This window comes from Aythya fuligula, chromosome 1, assembly GCF_009819795.1.
Source record: "Aythya fuligula isolate bAytFul2 chromosome 1, bAytFul2.pri, whole genome shotgun sequence".
Classification (NCBI taxonomy): Eukaryota; Metazoa; Chordata; class Aves; order Anseriformes; family Anatidae; genus Aythya; species Aythya fuligula.
In genome coordinates, this window is record NC_045559.1 from 203,355,587 (window position 1) to 203,377,550 (window position 21,964).

General features: G+C 52.7%; 1 protein-coding gene across 2 annotated transcripts in view; it reads left to right on the forward strand.

Annotated features, from left to right (window-relative positions):
• GAB2 (GRB2 associated binding protein 2) overlaps positions 1 to 21,964 on the forward strand; it is a 75,258-nt gene that overhangs the window by 43,674 nt on the left and 9,620 nt on the right. Inside the window, exons 3-7 of one of the 2 annotated variants that reach the window (XM_032185020.1) lie at positions 15,521 to 15,761; positions 17,995 to 18,581; positions 19,770 to 19,864; positions 20,785 to 21,067; positions 21,708 to 21,798. In XM_032185020.1, the coding sequence (XP_032040911.1) occupies positions 15,521 to 15,761; positions 17,995 to 18,581; positions 19,770 to 19,864; positions 20,785 to 21,067; positions 21,708 to 21,798 (1,297 nt within the window). The remainder of the gene's footprint in view (positions 1 to 15,520; positions 15,762 to 17,994; positions 18,582 to 19,769; positions 19,865 to 20,784; positions 21,068 to 21,707; positions 21,799 to 21,964) is intronic. The other variant, XM_032185028.1, reaches the window with a different exon arrangement.

Genomic DNA, 21,964 nt, shown 5'->3' on the forward strand with positions numbered 1-21,964 from the left:
CGCTTTTGTTGTTTGGTTTGGGGTGGGGGGGGGGGGGGGGGGGGGGAAGAAAGAAGCAAAAAGGGGGGAGGAAAAATAAATAAATAAAGCCCGCTCAACGTATCTCATCTGCCATTAACCCTTCCTGGAGCTGCTCCTTCAGGAAAAAAAAACCCTTGTGATTTAATTTCTCGTGGACCTTTGTGCAGGGAGCGTGTCCTCGCAGGGGTCCTGTGCACAGGTCACTTGTTTCAGATGGATTAAGAATGGATTAAGAAGTAGGTACCTTCCTAATTCTGCCCCCATTCACCTCCCTGCTCCTTTTTTTTTCTTTTTTGGCCTCCTTCTTGGGGCACGGGCTCTCCCAGGGCTTTGACTCACGGGCACTGATCAAACCCTCATGGGATTTTAATATTTCACCGTGTTGCTGCCCCCATGCTTGAGGTTTTACCCTGCACTGGAAGGAGGGAGGGGAATATCCGCAGCGTTTCAGCCCCGTTTGCACGCCTCAGCTCGGCCTTGACATCTCACCCCCATGCTTGAGGCTTCCCAGCACTCATCCTACAGCTTCTCCCCAACAAACGGCAGCCTGGCCACGGTGAAAAAAGCAGAGCAGAAGGAGCAGCAGCGGCTCAGGGGATGAGCGACCGCCCCTGCTGCGAGCTGAAGGCTCTCGGTGAGGCTGAGCGGGGCGTGGGAAAGGGCCAGCACTCGGCTCCTGCCCCGTGGGCTGCGTTTGGCAGCAGTGGCCTCTCCCTCCCAACCCGGGCACGCTCGTCCTCAGCCAAAAAATAGGGTCGTGGAGTGCTTTTTCTTTTCATTTTTTTTTTTTTATCATACAGGACTTGGTTTCTTTTATCTGCGTCCCCGCTTGCTGCGAGGTGCAGGGGTCGGCTCCCTCCTTGCTCCATCCTCAAAGCTCGGGGTTGATGCTGTGCATCCCGGCTGGGATCAATCCCCAGCGCTCCCCGGGCTTTTAAGCAGCTCACCGAGTGCCAGCCAGGGCCGGGCATTAATGTTTAATGGAGAGCTGAGTGTCTCTGCCTGCTAAGTCTGCAGGGCTGATGCTTTCCCAGCTGGGAAGAAGGGGACTCTCCTTCCTCCTTCGCCTCAGCTTGCTCCTGCCCCACAGCGTGCGGCTGCTCCTGCTCCTCTCCACCCCCAAAAACATCTCAGTGCCGTATCAGGCCAGCAATGCCTCTCACCCTGCTGCTTCCAGCTTTGCGTGGATGTTTGCTGAGCTCAGGGAGGAAAAACACAGCACCACGCAACCCCCAAAGGTTTGTTTGGAGGCTGGGAGCTGCCCCAAAGCTCAGCGAGGCACCGGGAAGCCCAAACCAGGGGACAGCACCGGGGCAGCCCCCAATTCCCGCTGCCTCCACCTCTCCTATGGCCAGAAACCAGAGGGGAAACCCTAATGACCAGGTACTTCCTTGCTATTGTGCCCGGCACACGCCTGCTTCCTTCCCTACTCGCACCCTGGATGAGCTGCAAGCCCCGCAGCGTGCCGGGGAGCTCGCCGGTGGCCGAGAAATAGGGGCAAGGAGGGAGGTGTGGGGCTGTCCTTGCATCTCTGAAGGCACCCCAAGCCCCGAGTGCTGTGTTTTGGGATCTGCAGGCAGCACTGCCACCTAAGGGCAGCCAAGCAGGCCACCAGACTACACCCTGCTGAGCCCTACACCCTCCAAAGGGGCCAGGATTTGATGGTTCAGCTTCTTTTGCCCCCATGCTTGAGGTTGCTTGGCCTTGGCTTTGACTTTGCGGTCTACGGGGCGCTTTGGCAAGCGACGAGCGAGGTCGGGGTTGAGTTGAGCTCGAGCTGTGGGGCAGATCTGCTCTGGTTCCTTCCGTGTATGTCCTTAACCCACCCAAAAACCTAATTGCCTCGTTTGGGATGTGGAGGTGGCCTGCATTGGGGTGGCAACGTGGGGTCGTCGAGCCCTTTCCTCCCACCCTACAGTCCCTATAAATAGATGCAGCCTTTCCCTCGGTGTTCCCACCCATATTTTGTCCACTCAGCATGACGGAGCTCCTTTTAAATCACCAGATTTCACACCTACACACCCTGATTACACATCTCAGGGACGTTTGGGGTCAATCCCACTGCGTTTCTCTCCAACGTCTGCTGACTTTGCCCAGCGAGGGCAACAATCGTGGCTGCAGATTCACACCTGGGGATGGCACATCTCAGCCCCTGGCCCTATCCAGCCCACCTGGAGTGGGGCTGGGAACCCACTGACCCCATCTAACTTCGCACCAGCCTCATTCCTAACTTCGTTTTCCTGCAGCCACCTCCTTGTGGGAGCCCTAGCCTATCCCTTCGCCATCCTGCCTCTTTAAATTCGCTCCAAACTTCCCTGACCCTGGTTTTCCTGAGCCACAAACAGCAAGTTATTTTAGGATCTGACACTGTTCAGCTTTTATTTCAGTGTAAACAATACCAGAGATGGAGTGGTCTTGGCACAAAGGAGCGGCTTGAGAGCAGTTAAGTGCCTGCTGACTTCCCCCCCCCTCCCCTCCTCTTTCCCCCCTGCCTTTTTTTCCCTCTTTCCCTTTGGAGATGAGCTAGTTCAGGTGCTAATGAGCCTGCTCGAGAGCCCAGAGCCACTGACAAGCAGGAATTTGCTCCTAGAAGAAAGAAACAAGCAGAGACCACTGCAGATTTCTACCAACCCATCAGGGTCCCCTTGCTACGATTCCCATGGCCTTTGGGAGAGGGAGCCGATGCCGTGGGCAGTTGGTTGTAACACGCCCATTTTTAGGGCAAAAGTGGCAAAAAATGTCTGAAATGGGGCGAATCCATTTGCAACAGATAATTTTGCACCCTAAAAGTGCCTGTTTCTGTCCCTTGACTCTCCGGAGAATGAGGATTGCTGAGCTCAGGTGGAAACATCCACCTGTAGACCCCTAAAAGCACGCTGAGATGAATCCCATCCATCTCAGGTCTTCTCCCCAGGCTTTTGAGGTGTTTGAGGTGAGGTGGAACCATTTCTCATCATTTCATTTACATCAGACAAGGACCAACCCCTACTTTCTTCCATACCTTTCTTTGCTTGCCGTACTCGGCTCTTCATCACGTTGTGTTACCAGCAGCGTTGCAGGGCCAGAGCGAGCACCAAGAGCAGATTTCAAGCCCGTTTAGGTGCCAAGAAAAAGATTAAAGCAGGGATACAGAGGGCTTTGGAAACCAGAAAGCAAGAGAAAAAGTCTTAAGGGATCTGCATGATTAGGAAGCCAAGCTTCTGGCTTCAGGGGCCTGATGCCATGAATATCCAAGGCTTGCAATGCTGGATCAGCATTTTTGTTAGAATTTGGGAATTTAGGATTTTTTTTTTTTAATTTTATATTGGCTCTGGACATTTTGGAGGGCTGGAAAATCCAGGAGATCTCTTGGCTTTGTAATTGCAAACCCGTATCACTGTCATTTTGGGAGAGCCCCCAGCAGAGCTGGCAGAGGATGCAGCTGGGTTTACAGGCGAAGAACCCTCCTCTCCTGCTGCAAATAACAAAACCATCCACCAGCAGAAAAAGAAGGTGCGTGTGCAGCTTTCGAAAAAGCCCGACGAGCAAAATCTTCCAGCCCTTCTTGACTGGTTCCCAGCAGGCGCCCAGTGCAAGGCTGTCCAGCCCCTGCTGGAGATAAATATAGAGCTGGAGGGTTGGGGAAAATCCTGCCCTTTCCTGGCCAAGGTCCCACTGGGTTCACTGAGCTAGGGCTGGGATCTGAGCTGGGAGGGGAGGAAGAAATGTCAAGTTTGAGAGTTGTTTTATTTTTTTTTTGATGTTTTATTAGAGCAGAAGGCGTTGCCCAGCCCTCCCAGCAGAGCCTGGCACGCCGTATTCGCGCCTCTCAGCCCTTCCCAGGGCTGCCTCCTGGCCCAGGTACCCCGAAGGAGAAAGCCATTTCAAACAATTCTTCATTTTCTAATTGGTTTTTATCGCTGCGAGGCCCTGCGCGCATCAGGTCAGCCCCATTAGGTTAATGGGCGCCGAGGAATTTTTCGGCTGACTGAGTGACCGTGGAAAAAATGAGCGCGGCGGACGGTATCAGCATCAGATCAGAAAGCAAAACCACGCAAAGCCTTCGGAAAGAAAAACAGCTGATGGGCTTGGAGCAAAGTGACCAGTGAAGCAGCACAGCCTGAGCACGAGGGAAGGAGGGAAGGAGGGAAGGAGGGAGGAATTTTGGGCATCAGCCAGCTGGGAGGAAAGTCACAGTCGGATTTGCCCGTGCTGATGTTTCCCAGAAGGGTCCCGGGTTGGGCAGCGTTGGGGTTTGCTGTGCTGCACCCCGTGTCCTCAGAGCCTCCGTTATATGCACGTGTAGACGCAGGTGCCCCATGCGTGGGGCTCAACCCAGGCAAAGTGATGGAGGCAGAACCCCAAAATCTGTGCGGGGGCAAGCTGGGGGACGAGGGAGGAAATCAGTGACCTGCGTGTCAAATTATTTAGGGCTGCTTTTCCCATCATGGCTCTTTTCCCCCACAATCACCACACCTCCCCTTGTATTTCACGTTGTTTTTTCCCCAACATTGGACGCGGGCCACGTGTTTATACCCCCTAAGCTCAGCTTTGTGAAGCGTGCTAAAAGCCAGGGCAGATTGAAGCTCTCTCATTTCCCGGACCCCGATGCCTGTTTGTTTACTGCTTTGCCTTGCTTTATATTTCCAATTAAAACGAAGCCTGAGTGAAGAGAAAGCTTTCTAAAACCTTGAAAGCCTCCGAGTGAATATGCTCATGAAGCAGGAAGGAGCCGTGAAGCTGTCGATTGCGGTGAACTTTCCGTGACACCACTCGGCGTTTGTTTCCAGACTGATTTTTATTTATGAATGCAGTAGCATTTATTACTGATTTTATCTGCAAAGATAACACTTCTTCCCGAGATGGCTTCTGTGCTTTGCTTATAATTGCTGCCTGCTTCTCCAGCACGCTGCCTGCATTATTTAGTGCGCTGCATTGTCCGAGCTCCAGCAAAGGTGATTTATTATTTGGATCGGAGGGTTACACCTGATCTGGGGGATACAGGAGCACATGAAAATGCCCCGTGGGTGCCCTGGCCAAATCCTAGCTCCACGCAGGAAAGCTGAGAACATCTCATAGAGGACCAAACTTCTGCCTTTTGCTGATGGAGGTAGCGTGGTGATGGTTTCTGTCCTCTCCAAGCTAGAAGCGGTTTTAAAAGGGACACTTGGGCACAGCTCCTGAAAAGAAAATAATAATAAAGAAAAAAAAAAATACACTTTTTAGCGTGATGGCACTCAAACACTGGGGGCTGTGGAGTCTCTGCCCTTGGAGCTACTCAAAACCCAACAGGACACAGCCCTGAGCTGCCCCTGCCCGGAGCAGGAGGTTGGCCTAGACCATCCCCAAAGGTCCGTCCCCACCCCAAATCTTCTGGGAAATACCAGACCTCAGAGCACGCTGAGGAGCAGAGGCACCCCGGCAATCCCAGCAGGCAAAACTGGAGCACCAGTTCCCTGGTAGCATCCCCTCCAAGGTGGGAAGGGGCACGGCCCCACTGGAGTCCCACCCTTTGTAGCTGTTTATTAGGGTGCCAAACAGCATCTCACCTACAAGATTTCCTCACGCTGCCCATGACCAAGTCCTCTCCTGGCCAATGCAGCTGCTGCTTGCCTTGAGAGTAAGCTGGGCTCGAGTGGCTCCCTGCATTTGCTATTTTTTATCTGGGAAAAATCATTCCCCGAAGCTCGTGTACCCTCCGTGCAGGCTCAACCTTGACAGAAAGCCTTGACGCTGGTTAATTATTTTGGCTGGCTGGCCCTAACAGCTCGAATTGCTCTCCAATGAGTCATGATGGAGCCTTTCAAATACCCACTTGAAATCCATAAAAATCCATGATGAGCCTTTTTTTTGCTAGCTGATGGTTGCTTCTGGCAATTAGTGGTCGGGTCAAAACCTGCTCACAGGCCACCTCCCTATCTGCCAGGGGGTTGTCTCCGAAATTCTTGGTGGAAAAGACTTTTTCCTGGAGGACTGTCCAGTGTATTTTTAGAAGTCATTACATTATTTTTTTTCTAATGTCTCAGTCCCAATGTCTGTATTCCCGTGGCTTCTTCTCCTTCCCAAACTTCCATTGGTGCAAGGATGCCCATGGTTGTATCAGTGGGGTGAAAATATTTGCTGTAAGAAGTGCTGGAAATGGGGAAGTGAGGCATAAATCAGTTTTTCCCATTGCTGCAGGAGCGATCCCTGTGAAGTTCCCAGCTTTCTCTGGAGCTTTTGGAAGTGGAAAGCTGGAGCAGGCTGGCTTCTCTCATCTGCTCCTGGTAATTCCTGCATTGCTGTGGCCAGTGCCCTGCACATTTGCTGCCAAGCCCTATTTCATCTCACAGGCGAAGGACTCCGCGACACAGATAAGGGGGCAGCGGGTACTGGATCTGACGCAGAACCTCTTCAGCAGCCTTGTTAGGGCATGGTTTACATAGGTGATTAGAGATTGGAATTTAATTAGGAATTAAAATACGACAAATCCCATTCCTGTAAGGAAGGAGCTCGCCGAAGGCACATACGGAGGCTCAGCTCCGAGCGGCAAGTGGTGGTAAAAATTCAGCGTGCTCTTCTTCCTTGGAATTCATTTCCATCCATCCTCAGCCTCGGTTTTGATTTATGCGTTTTGATTCCAAGTTGGAATGAATTTCAAAAAAAAAAAAATCACGAAAGTGCATCCTGAGGATTTTCAGCCAAAACTCCGCCATCCACCCACCCAAAAAGCGATCCGAGGAGAAGGAATCGAAGCACCTTGACCTTCTCCCCCCCCACTTAACATTCCCTTATCCCCTCTGAAGGTTTCTCACGGTTTCTGGCTGCGGATGACGCCTTGGCAGGCTCCCTTTTGATCGAGTGGCACGTTGCAGCTGGAGGATGTCAGAAGATTTCTCAGCTGGTCCTAAGCCAAGCGGGAAGAGATGCGCCGGGCAGGAGGCTCGGGATTTTGGTCTGGGTGCTGCTGCCATCTGTGGTGAGCACGAGGAGACGGGCACAGCCTCGAGGGTGCTAATGTAATCTGGCTCTCCTGGGTGCTGGGGACGGGCTCGCAGAGCTTTGCGAGCTGTGTCTGGGGGAGGAAGAGGAGGGAGAGGGGATGCTGCACAGGGAGAGTGCTTGGGATCGTCCCCATCCCGTGAGGGAGCATCAGGGGAGAGAGAATTTGCTCCAGTCCTTAGATGCTGGAGGATGTTTTGCTCCTGAGTCAGGGCACGAGGAATGCCAAAGCCCAAAAATATTCCTCGCAGGGCGATCGTGACAGATGCTGCTGAGGGCCGAGCTCCTCGCTACGCTCTGCTACCCCACTAAACCCAGCCCCGCTGCTGCTCCGTGTTACAAACAACCCCCGAAGGAGCCCGAGCTTCAGTGCACAAGGTTCAAGCACCAGCAGCCGTGCCGGGAGCTGCTCGGTGCTGCAATATCCAGGGGGGAGAGAGCTGCTGGCCCACGGCCAGATGGGGGGCGTCCACGTGGAAACGTTTCTCCCTAGAAATAAGAGCCGGGAGAGCGCAACATGGAGATGAACTGCTGGCAAAACCCGGGGGGACGTGAAACCCAGCAGGATTTGGGGCTGCTTTAAGGACCTTCAGTTCCTCCTCGGGACAGTCCCATCAGGGACAGGGATGGGGACGGGGATGGGGATGACCCCAACCCCAAAGCACTCGCAAGGAGAAGCTGCCAGCCCCGCGTTTCTCAGCACGAAGACCGCGCTCAAGCATCGCCGCGCTGCTTTCAGCCCACGCCAGCCCTTGCCTTTTGGCACGAGCCACGCTCCCCGTTCCCTGCCAAACCAGTACAGATGTTTTAACACCCACCGGAGCCCAGATAATTACTAACAGAGCCCAGAGGCTGGTCGGGGCTGGTTGTTTTTTTTTATTATTATTTTTTCATTGCGTGAACTTTCAGCCGCTCTCGAGCGAGGCGCCTCCCACTTGCTGACATTGCTCTCAAAGACGTTTTTTGTGGGCCGTGTTGCTGATGTTCATTTTATTAGGGGAAAAACCGAGAAGCCCCAACCAGGACGAGGATCCTTACCCCGTGCCTGTTGATGTGATGATGACCAAAGAGCGAAACAAGTGCAGGGAAGACGAGTGGAGTGGCTGGGAAAATGTTTTGATGGGAAAGGAGAGCCGGTTTCTATCCAGTGGCTTCCCAACCACGGCATGACGAAGCTTAGCTCATTTTCAAATGGTTTTGGGAAGCGTTTTCTGTGGGATGAAACCATGAAATCATCTGGTGGGCACTGGCCAGGGGATGCTGCAGGTTCTCCCCATCCTAGATCCTCCAGGATCACCTGCTCCAACCACCCCCTACCACCAATGTCCCCACCAAGCCCTGTCCCCAAGCACCACGTCCAACCTCTCCTTGAACACCCCCAGGGACGGGGACTCCCCCACCTCCCTGGGCAACCCGTCCCAAGGCCTGACCGCTCTTGCTGAGCAGAAATGTCTCCTCATTGCCAACCTGAGCCTCCCCTGGCACAACTCGAGGCCGTTCCCTCTGCTCCTGGCCCTGGTTATCTGTGAGAAGCTGATAACCGGTTGGGTGGAAGATGGCTGGCACGGGCCCACCAACCATGGCTCCGCCGTGAAATTCCTCACTCACACACCCAGCCAGGAAGATTTCCATCCCGCATTTTGCTTCCAGTTGCTGTGGAGACCGATTTAAATGAAACTCTGGCGCTTGGAAAGGGAATATGATTCGAAGTCATTTGCGATGCAAGGTCCCATGCTAATAACATTAGCATCTTATTTGATTATGGCGATGTGTGGGGAATAAATTTTAAGTCTTTTTTCCCAATCGTTACATCTTAAAAAGAAGAGGGAGAGGGAAACGTGCAGATTTTAGCTGCTACTGAAGCCTTTTCTGTGACTAAACTCGTGATTTCTTTATGCATGAAGCTTGGCGGGTCACGGGCATCTCTAACCCGATGGCAAGGCAAGCTGCTCCCAGGAAGGGACCTTTTCTTTCTCTGCCTCCACTGAGCACTGTTAATAGACTGCAAAATGGGCTGGGCTCGGGTTTTTAATGAGGGATAGAGAAATCCAGGATGGCTTTTGTGGCACTTTGCTTTTTTTTCTTTGCTGGAGCATCGGTGTCGCAGAGCTCGCGTTGTGCAAGCTGCAGTCCTCCCATTGCTTGCGGAGATTTTGTTCCCTGCGTTTGACCCTCAACATCTCAGGGATGGATCCGCCTTTAGGATTTCTTTAGCTGAGCCTGGCACGTAGATAGGGCACGTCTGTAGCCCTTAAATGAGAAAAATGCCCCACAACACCTTTGCGGAGGCGCTGGTTCTGAAATTGAAGGCTGCGTCGATGGGAAAGGGAGTCTGGGGTCTTCCACGGTGACTTCCAGGGAGAGCTGAGCATCCAGCAGGGGAAAAACAAGGAAAATAGTGATATTATTTTGAGTCTTTGTCCCTACAGGCATGTTTTCTGGGGATGAACCGTCTCCTGCTGACACTGACCCCGCTCTCTGGTTTAGGGACACCGTATTGCAGCCATAGAGAGAAAAATGGGGCCAAACTCCTGCATTTTGGTCCCATGTGTGCTTGCAAAATTTCCAAGGGAAGAGGAGAGGAGAAATTCGGGGGTCACCTTCCCTTCCCCATCACTTCTTTGCTGGGTGATGGTAAAGCAGCCCCGTAACAGCGCTGCTGTTTTATGGACTCCCCAAGCAAGCGGGGAGTTATAAGGTTTCTCCCCCAAGGTAAGGAGAGCTGGAAATAAATCACTTCTGCAAAGAGCCGGGGATGGCAGCTCTTCTGTAATACCAAGTGCAAATATTTGGGCCTCCTGTGCTCTCCCTTGAATCGAAATGGCACTAAAGCATGCATAAGTAAAGCAGGTTCATGTTTTTCTCATAGCAAAAAGTTTTTTCTTTGCTCTCCCGGAACATTAAAGACCTGAGCTTTCCATAAAAAAGTCTTTAATGTTTCAAACCTGTCCTTCGTCCCCAGCTTTAGGTCGCTGTCCCCAGGCAGAGCTCTCTGCCAAGGGTGTCCCAGGTGGGATGCTCAAGGTCGCACAGACACCAGGGCTGCGGGCACCTCGCTTCCCTTTGCTTTGCCCTCCAAATATCGACATGAAAGGATTTGCTCTTTCAAGGGTGGCCTGGTCCCCAGGGTTTTGGGGGATTTTTTATTTTTTTTTGGCTACAGCCACAACCACCGCTCGGCTGCTTTTGTCACTCTCCCTCCTGCCCCTTTGTCCTTCAGAGAATCGATTCCTGTTCAGATAGCTGGGATGTGTAACGTGTTGAGGTCAGGGTGATCTGGCTTGGCTCCTTTCCCTCTCCTCTCTCTCCTTTTCTCCCCAGCACTGGGATTTTTCCCCCTGTTCCCATGCCCATTCAAAGCAAACGCAGAAGAAATCGCTTGCATTCACCCCATTTTTTAGTGTTTTTGTGCAAAAATGCAAGCAGGGCTCTGGCACTAATGGCTATTTATTTCCACTGATCTTTGCCTCCCTGCCTCTCCCGTCACCTCTTTCTAGGGTAATTCTTCCCATCCTGTGCTGCATGTGCAAGTAATTGGGGTTTTTTTTGCTGTTGGCAGTAGAGAAAAACCTAAGGGGAGCAGCCTAGGCCAAAAATCGTTCGGAAGGCTGAAACTGGGAAAAAGAAATCGTGCCCTTAGCAGCTGAACCCTGTCTGCGAAGCGGAGATGCTCCTTTCCCTCAGCCAGTCGGTTTCTCGAAAGCAAATGGAAATAAACAGCAGAAATCAAATGGAAAAGAACAGCCCAGATGACCAAAAGCACCTCATTGCACTCCTTTGGGCTCCTCTGCAGTGGAGGATGCAGCTGCAGTCAGCCCCACTTAGCCCCATCCTTAATTTTGGGGAGCTCTGCTGCCACAATTTGGGCAGCGCTGATCACTACGGTCCCTGCACCCTCTCCTGCAGCTCCTCGAGAGGGCAAATCACCCAAACCAGACGCCCTTCCCCACCCACCCGCTGGAGAAAACCTTTAGCCGGTGCCTCTGCACGTGTCCTCAGCCCGACGATGCCTTTTTTCGAATGCCATCCGGCTCCGAGAGCTGGGGAAATAAACATTCCCCGCGCTCATCCTCGCAGCATCCCAGGGCGTCCTGGCAGTGACTCATCCCCAGGACGTGTTGTTTGCTCTGTCCCTGCCAGGAGAAGCACGCGGAGGGCTTGTTTTGGTAGGGTTGTTTGTCTTCTTCTTTGTGTTTTTTCTTTATTTTTTTTTCTAGCAGTGAGCTGGCAGCAAGAGTGGAGGCGCAGGCGGATCCCCATGGGGGTTTTGTCCCCCTTTTTTTATTTTTTATTTTTATTTTTTCCTAATGGAGCTGCTCCAAATACTGGGGGGAAGCGTAGCGCACGAGGACGCCTCCGCGCTCTCCTAGGGATTATTTCTAGCGGGTTCCTCTATTCCCTCCCCAAATTACAAAATAATCCTCGGCCACCAGTTGTGGCTGGCAAGGATTCAGCAGCACGGTCCGAAGCTTCGTGGTTTGCCATCGTGGAGGGGTGGCACAGCCCAAGCGTGGTCCCCAGACGAAATGATGGCTCGCAGATAGCGAGCGATGGAGCACAGGCTCCAGGGCATGGCACAGCATCACCTGGAGAGGCGTTTTGGGGTTTTACTTGCAGGGCAGCTCGGGGGAAACCTTTATTTGCAAGGGTGCTTGGGCTGGTTCTCCATGGGCAGCGTGGGGTGTGTATCACAGCCAATTTCGGGCAAAAATCAGGAAATCTGGTGCCTTGCTGCAACCACTGATGGGAGCACAGGAATATTAAAAAAAAAATTTCCAAAAATCACCACCTCCTTGGCTGCACCTTTTCCTCTCCGTGGGTTACAGGGGTTGTAGCCACAGCCTCTGCCTTCGGGGGGGGGGGGGAAGCCAACATTGCTGCCAAGGTGAAAAAAATCAAAAACAAAAAATAAAAAAGCTGTTCTGAGCAACAATTTCCGAAGGAGGCTGAGTAATTCTTGCACTCAGATAAGCGCAGGAACATCGTGTGAAGGGATGTGCACATAGCACTAGCCGGCTGCTGGAAGCGAGGGACTTCAGAGCTGTCAGCAGTGAGGGAAATACCGCTTTGGGGGATCGAAAACATTCAGAAAAAAATTCCTGGCTCCCAGCCTAGTCAGGGCCGCTGCTGGCCGTGTTTGTAGCTGCAGATTTGTTCTTCGGGGACGGAGTCCCGATGAGGATTTCTTTTCCCCTTGCTGCGATGTGTGGCCAAAAAGGCACATTTTAACCCGGACCAGAGAGCACCACGCCTTCAGCTGACCGAAACCAACCTGGTTTTGCTTCTGGTTCTCATCTCAAGGATCAGGACAACATCTGCAGCACGAGCCCGACGAGGTCTTTGCATGCAAGCCGTGCTGTCGACATCGGGTTTTAGGTTGTGGGCGTCCAACGCCGCCTCTTGCAGAGCGTGAGAGCCGAATTCCCCAACCTCGGAGGAGCTCCGGCCAGGAAACATGGGGTTAAGATGACACTTCCCATATGGCCCCGCTCCACAGCCTTAACTCTGCCCCTCTGGGAACAGCCATAGGAGCTGGAACAAGACCTCATCCCTCCTTGGCTATACTCGATGCATTCCCTCGACATAAACTCAAGATCTCAACGTAAAGCCAAGGGATTTGGGAGGTTTCATCCTCCCAAAAAAAAAAAAAAAAAACAAAAAAAAAAACGAGGGCCGTGGGCTTATCCTTGGCTGCGAGGCAGATGGTGGTGATGGATGGGGAAATATCATTTTTTTGGGGTCTTGCCCAGAGTGAGCTGAGCATCTTTGGTGAGAACAACGCCCGGAGGCATCCAGATGAGACCCCCAAAGGATGTTTGCCAAGTGCCCAGCGTGGACGCACCATCGGGGTGTGATCCAGGCGTGCATGATTCCCTTTCTTCTCTAGTGGAAAAAAATAGAAGAAGAAAATAATAAAAAAAAAAAAAAAATAGAAGAAGAAAAAAAAAAAACATTAAAAATAAAAAATAAAAAAGCAATCTCAGCAGTCCCCTCCTGCAGCAGCAGGATTTATCTTCCCAGCCCCTGCAATCCCCTCCCGGGCCCGCGAGGCCATCCATCTCTCACCTGCTATTAGGGAGTTCATCTCCCGGCCCTAATGGACTCCGTGAGCCCTGGATTCACTCCCGCTGCTGCTCTCGGGCTTCGGGTGGCCGCGGGAAGCGGGCTGGGAATTCATTTTGAAAATCGATGCAGCCGTCGATAGAGCTGGCTTCCCCTGGGGAAGCAGAGGTGCTTTCGCTGGGCTTTGCTTTCTTGTTCCCCTTCATCCCCCGCTTCGTTTTACGCTGTCGGGCTGATGGAGATCACCACCACGTAATTAATTTTTCTTTCAGTGGCTGCCGTGCACTCTGGTTTCCCCAAATTGAGGTTAATTTGGGAATATTTCCCCTGGCGGTGCAGGATTTGTGGGGCTCCTCCACGCGTTGTGATTTGGGGGACGCCGGGCGCTGTCTGCTCCGTGCAACCCCAACTCTTCCCTTGGGATGTGTCGGCACAAGGAAATCAATGCAATTTCTTACTCCTGGGCATATTTTGGCTTCCTGAGGCTTTGCCATGCCATGGGAAGAGCAGAGCCTGCAGAGGACTGCTCAGGGAAGAAGGGCCCCAACCTGGCACTGCTCTTGGTTGTCCCCAGCTGGGGACATGGCACCTTCCTTGGAAGGGTCTTGGCCAAAACCCGATGTCATGGGCGATTCCTGACCATGATTCAGGAGACAGCGGGACCATGGGGCCGTTCCCAAGAGGCATTTTGGGTGCAGACCCCCTATTTTGGAGAGCAACAGGGTTGTGGGCTCCTCCACCATGCCGGTGGATCTCAAAGTACTCGATTTAAGGCTCAGACCTGGGACTCCCAGAGCTCTCAGGGCTTCTTTTCCAACGGGGATGTGTCTTCACTGCTATGGGATAAATATTTAATAAGAATAAGGGTCAAGGCAGTGTTTTGTCCAAGGACACCGAGATGGCCATTTACGCCCATGAAAAGCACAGAGGGACCTTTAATGCCCATGCAAAGAAGACAGAAATTGAGGTTTTAAGCTCTCATCCCCCACCATTAATGTCAATGTTGCGTATCGATCCTCCCCGTGTTTAGCACAAAGCGAACAATAGAGCCAAGCCCCGCTCTTTGGCTTTTATTAATGTACTTTTTCTGTGTCGGGTGAAGTTTGCAGCATCACTGGGAAAAAAAAAAAAAAAATGGAGCGGCGGTGAGCGAGCAGCAGACGGATCGATTTGGTATCTTGACACGAGGCAGGAGTCAGTGAAAAATCACCCCGTGCACAGCGGCTCCTCGTCTGAGCCACGACAGCCTCTTCGTAGGGAGAAGATCAGGGATTTAAGAGAAGGAATGGAAAAAAAAAAAAGGGGTTGGGAACCTGGAAACTCCCCCTCATCCTTGTGTTGGTTCCCTTATGGGTTTCTGAGGTTGAATTCGAGCAGCAGCTGGAGATCCCATGATCTCCAGGGAAAACCTGGGAGTGGTTCTTAGATCACTGATTGCCAAAAATAATAGATTAATCCAGGGAAAGACGGCCTTTTTGTTAGGATTTGGGATTATTTTATTTTATTTTATTTTACATTTTTGCGTCAGCACCAAATAAATGTAAATCGGAGCTCTAGGAAGGGTGACCTCAGTGCCACGCGAGTGTTTTGCACACCAGGAGTGCACACAGGATGGACACTGCTGCAGCCGGGGGTGGATCAGCTTTCCCAAAATATTCCACACCTTGGGGACTTCTGGGGGTTTCATGTTTAATGGGGTTTACAGCTTGGCTGTAAAAAAAAACATTCCTGGTTCAAATTGCAGGAGTTTGCCAAGGGGCTGGAGTAGCTGGGCAGCTATTCCTGACCTCTGGGATATTCTCGATTGAAAACCTATTTAATATTTTTAAATGTATTTCTCCTTAAGGCGAGAGGGCACTGGGAGTTGGGTCTGCCTCCTTTTTTTACTGGCAGAAAATGTCAGGAATTCTTTCAGAGTCACAGAATTAATAGGGAATTGGGGAACAGGGGAATGTTTTCCAGCTCTGCTCTCACGGGGTCCATCCAAACTCCTGCCCTGTGCCTCAGTTTACCCGACTGTAGAAGAAAGGCAGTGATGTCCTTACACAGAGGGATGGAGATGACTTGAATTACACCTTTAAAGCCTCCCACGGGAGGTCTCTAAGGAAAAACAGCAGCAGAAACCATGGCACAAAAGCTCTTTTCTTCCTTTCCCTTTTTAACCAGGTTTTAACAACCCACAGTTGCTGGCCTGGCATCCCCCAGACATCCCTGCAAGCCACAAAGGATATGATAAAACATGATTAAAAAGATAAAACTTAACAAAATCTGATAAAACATTGATCGACCACCTAGTGCTAAAATATCGATCTACCACCGATCATTGCTTTTGCTCCAAGTGCAGGAGCCTCCTGCTGCGTCCCCAAGAGCTATAAATAAATTCTGTGAAACTTCCCAAAGCATTTGAGTAGGAAACCCATCCAGAACTCCTTTTGTGGGGTCGCTCACACCGGTGCGTTTCTTTTTTTCCCTGCAGATACCCTGAGGAGCATCGCCTCCATGAACCACGCGCCGCGGTCCTCGCCGGCGGAGCTCAGCGGCGCCAACCACCACCTCCTGCGCGAGCGCAAGTCCTCGGCGCCCTCCCACTCCAGCCAGCCCACCCTCTTCACCTTCGACTCGCCCGCCGGCCACCTCCAGAGCACCCTGTCCGCCAGTGCCCCCCAGGACTACCTGTTCCTCCACCAGTGCATGAGCAGAAAGTCGGAAAACGCCAGGTACTGCCGGGAGCAGAAGGCACGGGGAGCCACGGTTGGGGTTGGCCAACTCAACCCAACTTGGAGGAGGGCGCCTTGCTCGGGGTGGCCCTGCTTGAGCCTCTGGAGACCACCAGATGGTCTCCAGAAGTCCCTTCCGACCTCAACCCCGTGTCATTCCGTGAGTTTTTTCGGTTGTGAGGACTTTTGGCTGACGGGAGCAGCGAGGAGGGATGGAGGAGAAGCGGCCGGAGCCCAGCTGGTGGGGCGTGAGCGCAGAGCCTGGGCTGCTGCCTCCGCTGGGTTTTCCTGCCGCAGCTGCCTCTCCCTACCAAAAAAAAAAAAAAAAAAAAAAATCAACAACAACAAAAAAAGAAAGGGTCAGATAATTAACTTCAGATGGCGTTAATGGAGCAGTGTTTTAAAAAAAGCTCTCTGATGCTCCAGCTGTGATGATACCTAAAAGCCGCCCTCCTAGAGCCTGAGCACAGGGAGGATGAGGATGAAGAAGAGCAGGAGGAGAAGGACGAGAAGGAAGGAGAAGTTTCTGATGCTTTGGTGGGCAAAGAAACTGGCCGGCAGCAGCTTCTGCAACTGGGCCAGAAATAATTTCCCCAATCGATGCACCGTTCAGGGGGCCAGGCTGCAGCACTGCTGGGAATCGCTCCCCACCCAGCTCTGCAGCTCTCACTTTACTCATCCATAAAATGAGGGTAATAGTAGCTAATTGGCAGCTGATGCTGAATTATTAACCCGTGAGGGGCTGCAAATCCTCGGCCGAACGGGCTGAATGTCTCACAGGCAAACCCAGCTCCAAAGGCGGCGGGGATTCATCGGCGTTATCACAGCATGGAATTTATTTTTATTTTTTTTCCCCAAATAAGCCCTATTTCTGAGCGCCACCTCGTGCTGGCTCCATGAAACAGAGCCAGCAGCCCTGCCCAGCGGTGTAAACCAGCATCTCCTGGCTTCTCCCACCGAGCTGACTCTTCCCCAGGGATCTGCAGCTTGAAATCCCCCTGTAACCATTGCGTTTTCTTTCCCCAGCTTGGTGATGGATCCGTGGCAGGGCTCCCAACATGTGGGGGATGTTTATATGGGGCTGGTTGAGCTCTTTTTGGGCTGCAAGCACACGATCCCAAAAACCTGCTCCAGCCCAAGGGCTGCTCCCGACTGCTGCGGCTGCATTTGCTCGTCGTTGCAGAAATCACAGTGGCCAGTTTGGGGTGAAAACCATCGCATCTGCTGGTTTGGGTGCAGAAAGCCAAGCCAGGGGGAGATGTGGTCTGCAAAAAGTCACGCCGGAGGAAGGCAGCAGCAGCAGGGGGGGGATGAAACGGGAGGCTGAGGATGAAACGCGCTTTGCCAGAGGGCTCAGAGGGGCTCGGCAGCTAATGAGCACTCGGCCTCCATCCCTGGGCATGAGCACAATGCAAATCAAAAGATTGAGGTAATGGCCACGCCACCCGGCTCCCCACCGAGGAACCGAGCGTAAGTCTGACTTCAGCCCTGAGATTTATTCCTCTCCACTTGCAATCGGGGCTGCAAAACCCCAGTTCCCAGCTGGAAGCTGCTGGGAGTGTAATTAACCTCCACGGGGCTTGCAGCACCCCGTGTGGGGCTCCAGGATGGGGCTGCAGCATCCCCATCCTGCCATCCACGCGTCCCCGTAGCCGAGTGAGCGATTAAATAGAGCCACAATGAAAGGAAGAGAAAAACAAAACACATCCCTGCCCATCGCTGGCTTCCTACAGCTCTGAGCGCCGACGGAAGGAAATTGTCTCAGCTTCGGTAACAAACAGCCCCCTGCCCCATCCCCGAAACAGGAGGTGCAACTCAGGCAGCACGACGGGTTTCTGGGGGTGCCTTGATCCTATAAAGCTGCTTTTAGGGGCTGCCCCCAGCAGGAGCAGAGCAAAGGGACCCAGTCAGAGCTTTGCAGTGAGCGCTTTTCCCTCCAGCTCTTCCTTAAGAGGCTTTCTCCATCCTTCCGAGCAGAGGCTTTATGGCCCTGCAAGAGAGCAAGGTCACGGTGTGAGCTTTGTTGGGAAGAGGTTGACTTCACGTGAGCATCTTGAAGGTGTTTCAGGACAAAATGGGCTGTTGGGGACATTGGGACGAGCCGGAGATGTTCTCATCATGTTGGGGTTGGCCAATGTAGCTTGGGAGGGTGGCAAGGACGGGGAGCAGAGCTTGGTGCACCCCAGGAGCATCTCCCCCCCATCTCAGCTCCTTTCTCCCCTTTCCTCCCCAGGAGCGCCAGCTTCTCTCAGGCCACCAGGTCGTCCTTCTTCATGCGCAGCGACACGGCCGTCCAGAAGCTCTCGCAGGGCAACGGGCACTGCGTGAACGGGGTGGGCGCGCAGCTCCACGGCTTCTACAGCCTGCCGAAACCCAGCCGCCACAACTCGGAGTTCAGGGACAGCGCGTACGACCTCCCGCGGGCTTTCGGCTCCTACTCCCACCCCAAGTCGAGCCTCACCAGCTCCGAGACGGACAACGAGGACGTCTACACCTACAAGACCCCCAGCAATGCCCTGTGCAAGGAGTTCGGGGAGCTCTCCACGGACTCCTACGACGTCCCTGCCACCCCGCTCTCCGTTTACCAGATCCCCAGGACGTTTACGCTGGACAAGAACCACAACGCTCTGGCCGTGGCCGCCAGCGACTCGCCCGCCGCGCCGCCTCCCCGGCCCCCAAAACCCGGGCAGACAGAGCCACGGTGGGGCAGCCCACCCCAGAGACCCCAGCCCGGGGAAAGCTTAGGGCTGGCCCCCATGGCAGCCACCATTCCCCGGAGAAACACGCTGCCGGCCGTGGAGAACAGCAGGCTGCACCGAGGTGAATTTGGGGCTTGGGAGCAGCGGGGGGGGCGAATTTCTTCCCAAAAGCCTTGGGCAGGGAGGTCCAACTGGGTTGTGTTAGAGACAGGGGAGATGTTTGCAAAAGCCAACGTGGGGTTGAACACAAAAAAGCTCTTTTGCAGTGAGGATCTGGCCCTGCTTTTATTTTGTAATGGGCTCACTGCTTTTATTATGCATCCCCAGGGCCCTGCATCCCCAAGGGGCTCAGCTGGCTCTTGGCTGCGTTGTGCCTCGAAATAAAACCCCAAACTTGCCTTCCAATGCAGTCTCTTTCCCCAGGGCTTGCCATTTCTACCTTGCTTTTGGTTTAGTTTATAACCAGGGCTGTCAGAACTCACTTCAGCCTGGAGCTAACTCTTCGTTTTGCTCACCAGGCTGGGAAGTAATTTTGCACATCTCCAGCTCCCAAACCCCCCCAGTAAGGCAGAGGCACCCTTCTCATTGACTCATGGATGAGTTTGCCCTCTCTAAGTCCTGCAGGACTGTTCCTAGCCCTGCAGAGAAGAGAGGACTCTTGGAAAGAGACATTTTTCTCCCTATCACCTAATCTAACCCAGTTCATACAATTCTTGCTTTCCCAAGCAGAAGAATTTTAGTTTAGAATTCAGTTTAATTTAGTTCTAAATTAACTTAGAAAGAGCAGTTGGAGAGAAAACAATCTACAGATGATACACACATCCCTGAAATGACTTATCCATCTCCTCCTACCTAAATACCAACATTTAGGTTGGAGATCGAAGAGAAGCTCAGCTACAGACCAACCTAAAAGCTTCTCACCCCGCCTTCACCCCCTCCTCCCCCAGTAGGAGACTGATAGCCCTTTATCTGCCAAGCGGGCCGTAACGAAGCTCTCCCTTAACCCAGTTTTGTCACCGTGATCTACCTTACCTGACGTCTTCACCCTGGCGTTTTGCAGCACTTTGACAGAACCAGGTTAGGTCCGGGCTGCTCGTGCAGTTGCACTGCTGCTTTGGAGAGGCATTAACTGGGAGGGAGCACCACAGGGTGTCAGAGGAGCTGTGATGGGCTTCGAGCCGCGTCATCCTACCAGCATCACCATCAGCAGGAATACAAAATGCCTTCCCAGAACCTACATTTTGCTTTGGGGAGCCCCGTTTGTTAGTGGATGCTCTGGGACACGTGCTTTTGTGTTGTTGTGTTGCAGCTTCTTCTTGCGAGACGTACGACTACCCCCAGCACGGGGGCGGCAGCGCCGTGCAGTCGGTGGAGTCCATGCACGACGGGTACAACTCCTACCTGGTGAGTCGGCCTTACAGGTTCAGAGAGGAGTCGGTTCCAGGCAGGACCTCAGGGTCTCGTCCTACAGAGCTGACTCCAGCAGGGTTGTGTCTCTGATTTCCTGCAGGACAGAGCTGGAGGGACAAACACCCAGCACAGCGCAACTTTGCTTTGGGTGCTTCCACAGAGTTTCTTGGAGGTTTGACCCCAAAAAAACGGCCCCAGAGGCTTCTTCCTAAAAGCTATCGAGCTGCATTTTGACATGTTGCCAGAACAGCCTCTCTCGTGCACTTTCTAAGACTTCCTGAACTGGAAATGACTTTACAGTGGCCTTTCATATTACATTTTAGTGCAATGGCCAGAGCCCAGAGAAAATTGACTTTCCATGTTAAGCGTGCTTCTGCAGATCACTCTGAGCATGAGAAGAGACACCCATTTGGGTGACTAAAACCTTTCCCTGCCCTCTGGGTCTTGAAAACATAGTAGGTAGACACACTCAGTGCTACCCGATGGCCAAGCAGGGGACAGACGGTCCCTTCCATCCGTGCTGAGATGTTAAGGCTGGTTTGGTGATGATGATGAGATGCAGAGGGGCTTATTCATAGAATCAGGTTGAAAAGGACCTTAAAGATCATCTAGTTTCAACCCCCCTGCTCTGGGCAAGGTTGCCAGCCACTAGAGCAGGCTGCCCAGAGCTGCATCCAGCCTGGGCGTTCCTCCTCCTATTTATACGCTGCCTTCAAGTACTGGGAGGCCACAATGAGGTCTCCCCAGAGCCTTCTCTTCTCCAAGCTAAACAAGCCCAGTTCCCTCAGCCTTTCTTCATAGAAGAGGTTCTCCAGCCCTCTGATCATCCCAGTGGCCCTCTTCTGGACCCCTTATTACAGGCTGGGGCTGAGCAGTGTCTTGATGCTCTCAATGCCCTCCCACTTGTCCCCCAGCAGGCCAAGGCCGTGGTGGCCCGCTCCCACAGCGCCGACTCGGAGGACAACTACGTCCCCATGAACCCCGGTTCCTCGCCCCTGATCCACGCCGAGAAAGCCAACGACAACTCCCAAAATCTCTACATCCCCATGAGCCCGGGGCCGCATCACTTCGACCTGGTGGGGTTGTCCTCGGCCACCCTCCCCTTGCACAAAGGAGGAGCCATGGCGCAGTGCCACAGGAGGTTGAGTGAAATCCAGCCCCCGCCGGTCAACCGCAACCTCAAACCCGACCGGAAAGGTAAGAATGGGTGTTTGTGGGCAAAACGTCCCAGGAACACTTCTATCCTTGTGATATTTTGGACTACATCTGTCTTGTGTCACCAGCAGCATGGTCCGACCCTCAAATTTTCCTCTTTCCCATACCCTTCCTCTTTGAGGGAGACTGTGGTGATCCCATCATTAGTATGTCAGCATCTAACCCGATCGATGCACCAGATGAGGGCTGGGACTGCAACACAGCATTCTTCTCTTCCACCTAATGAACCCCCCAGGATGAGAAGAGCTTTCATGTTACCCTACAAATTTCCTTTTCAAGTCCCTCTGTTGCCAGAGGTTGCTCAGTGCTGCCGAAGCCTTGGTCAGCTCTGCCTGGCTGTGGGCTTTTTCCCATCCAATGAGGCATCAGAGCTCCCTAATGAGGCACTATTCCCCTTTTGGGGCCATCCATCTAAATTTGGGGCCGTGGGTCAGAAAAAAAATCATTTTTTTTCCCCAGTCCCAGTGTAAATGATCTCAGGGGGTTGGGACTGGGGGTATTTGTCTTCAGCAAGGAGGGTTGTAGAGCTGGTGAGAAAAATGGGAAGCAACAAGCAATTTGTAGCAGACTGTCCCCTCTCATGCCTGTTGTGATCTGAATAAATAATTCTCCCCCCCCGCAGCAAAGCCATCACCACTGGACCTGAGGAACAACACTGTCATCGATGAGCTTCCCTTCAAATCGCCAGTCACAAAATCCTGGTCCAGGCCAAGGTGAGTGATGCATGATGCATATTGAATTTCCCTAAAAGCTGGGTGACCCCTTCCGCCCTGTTTTGTTTTGTTTTGTTGATGTTAGAAGCAGGAGCTGCAGAGCTGGGTCATGTCTTGAAAAATATACAAACACAGGAGCGGCTACGTTGAGCAAAAAGTCCGCCTT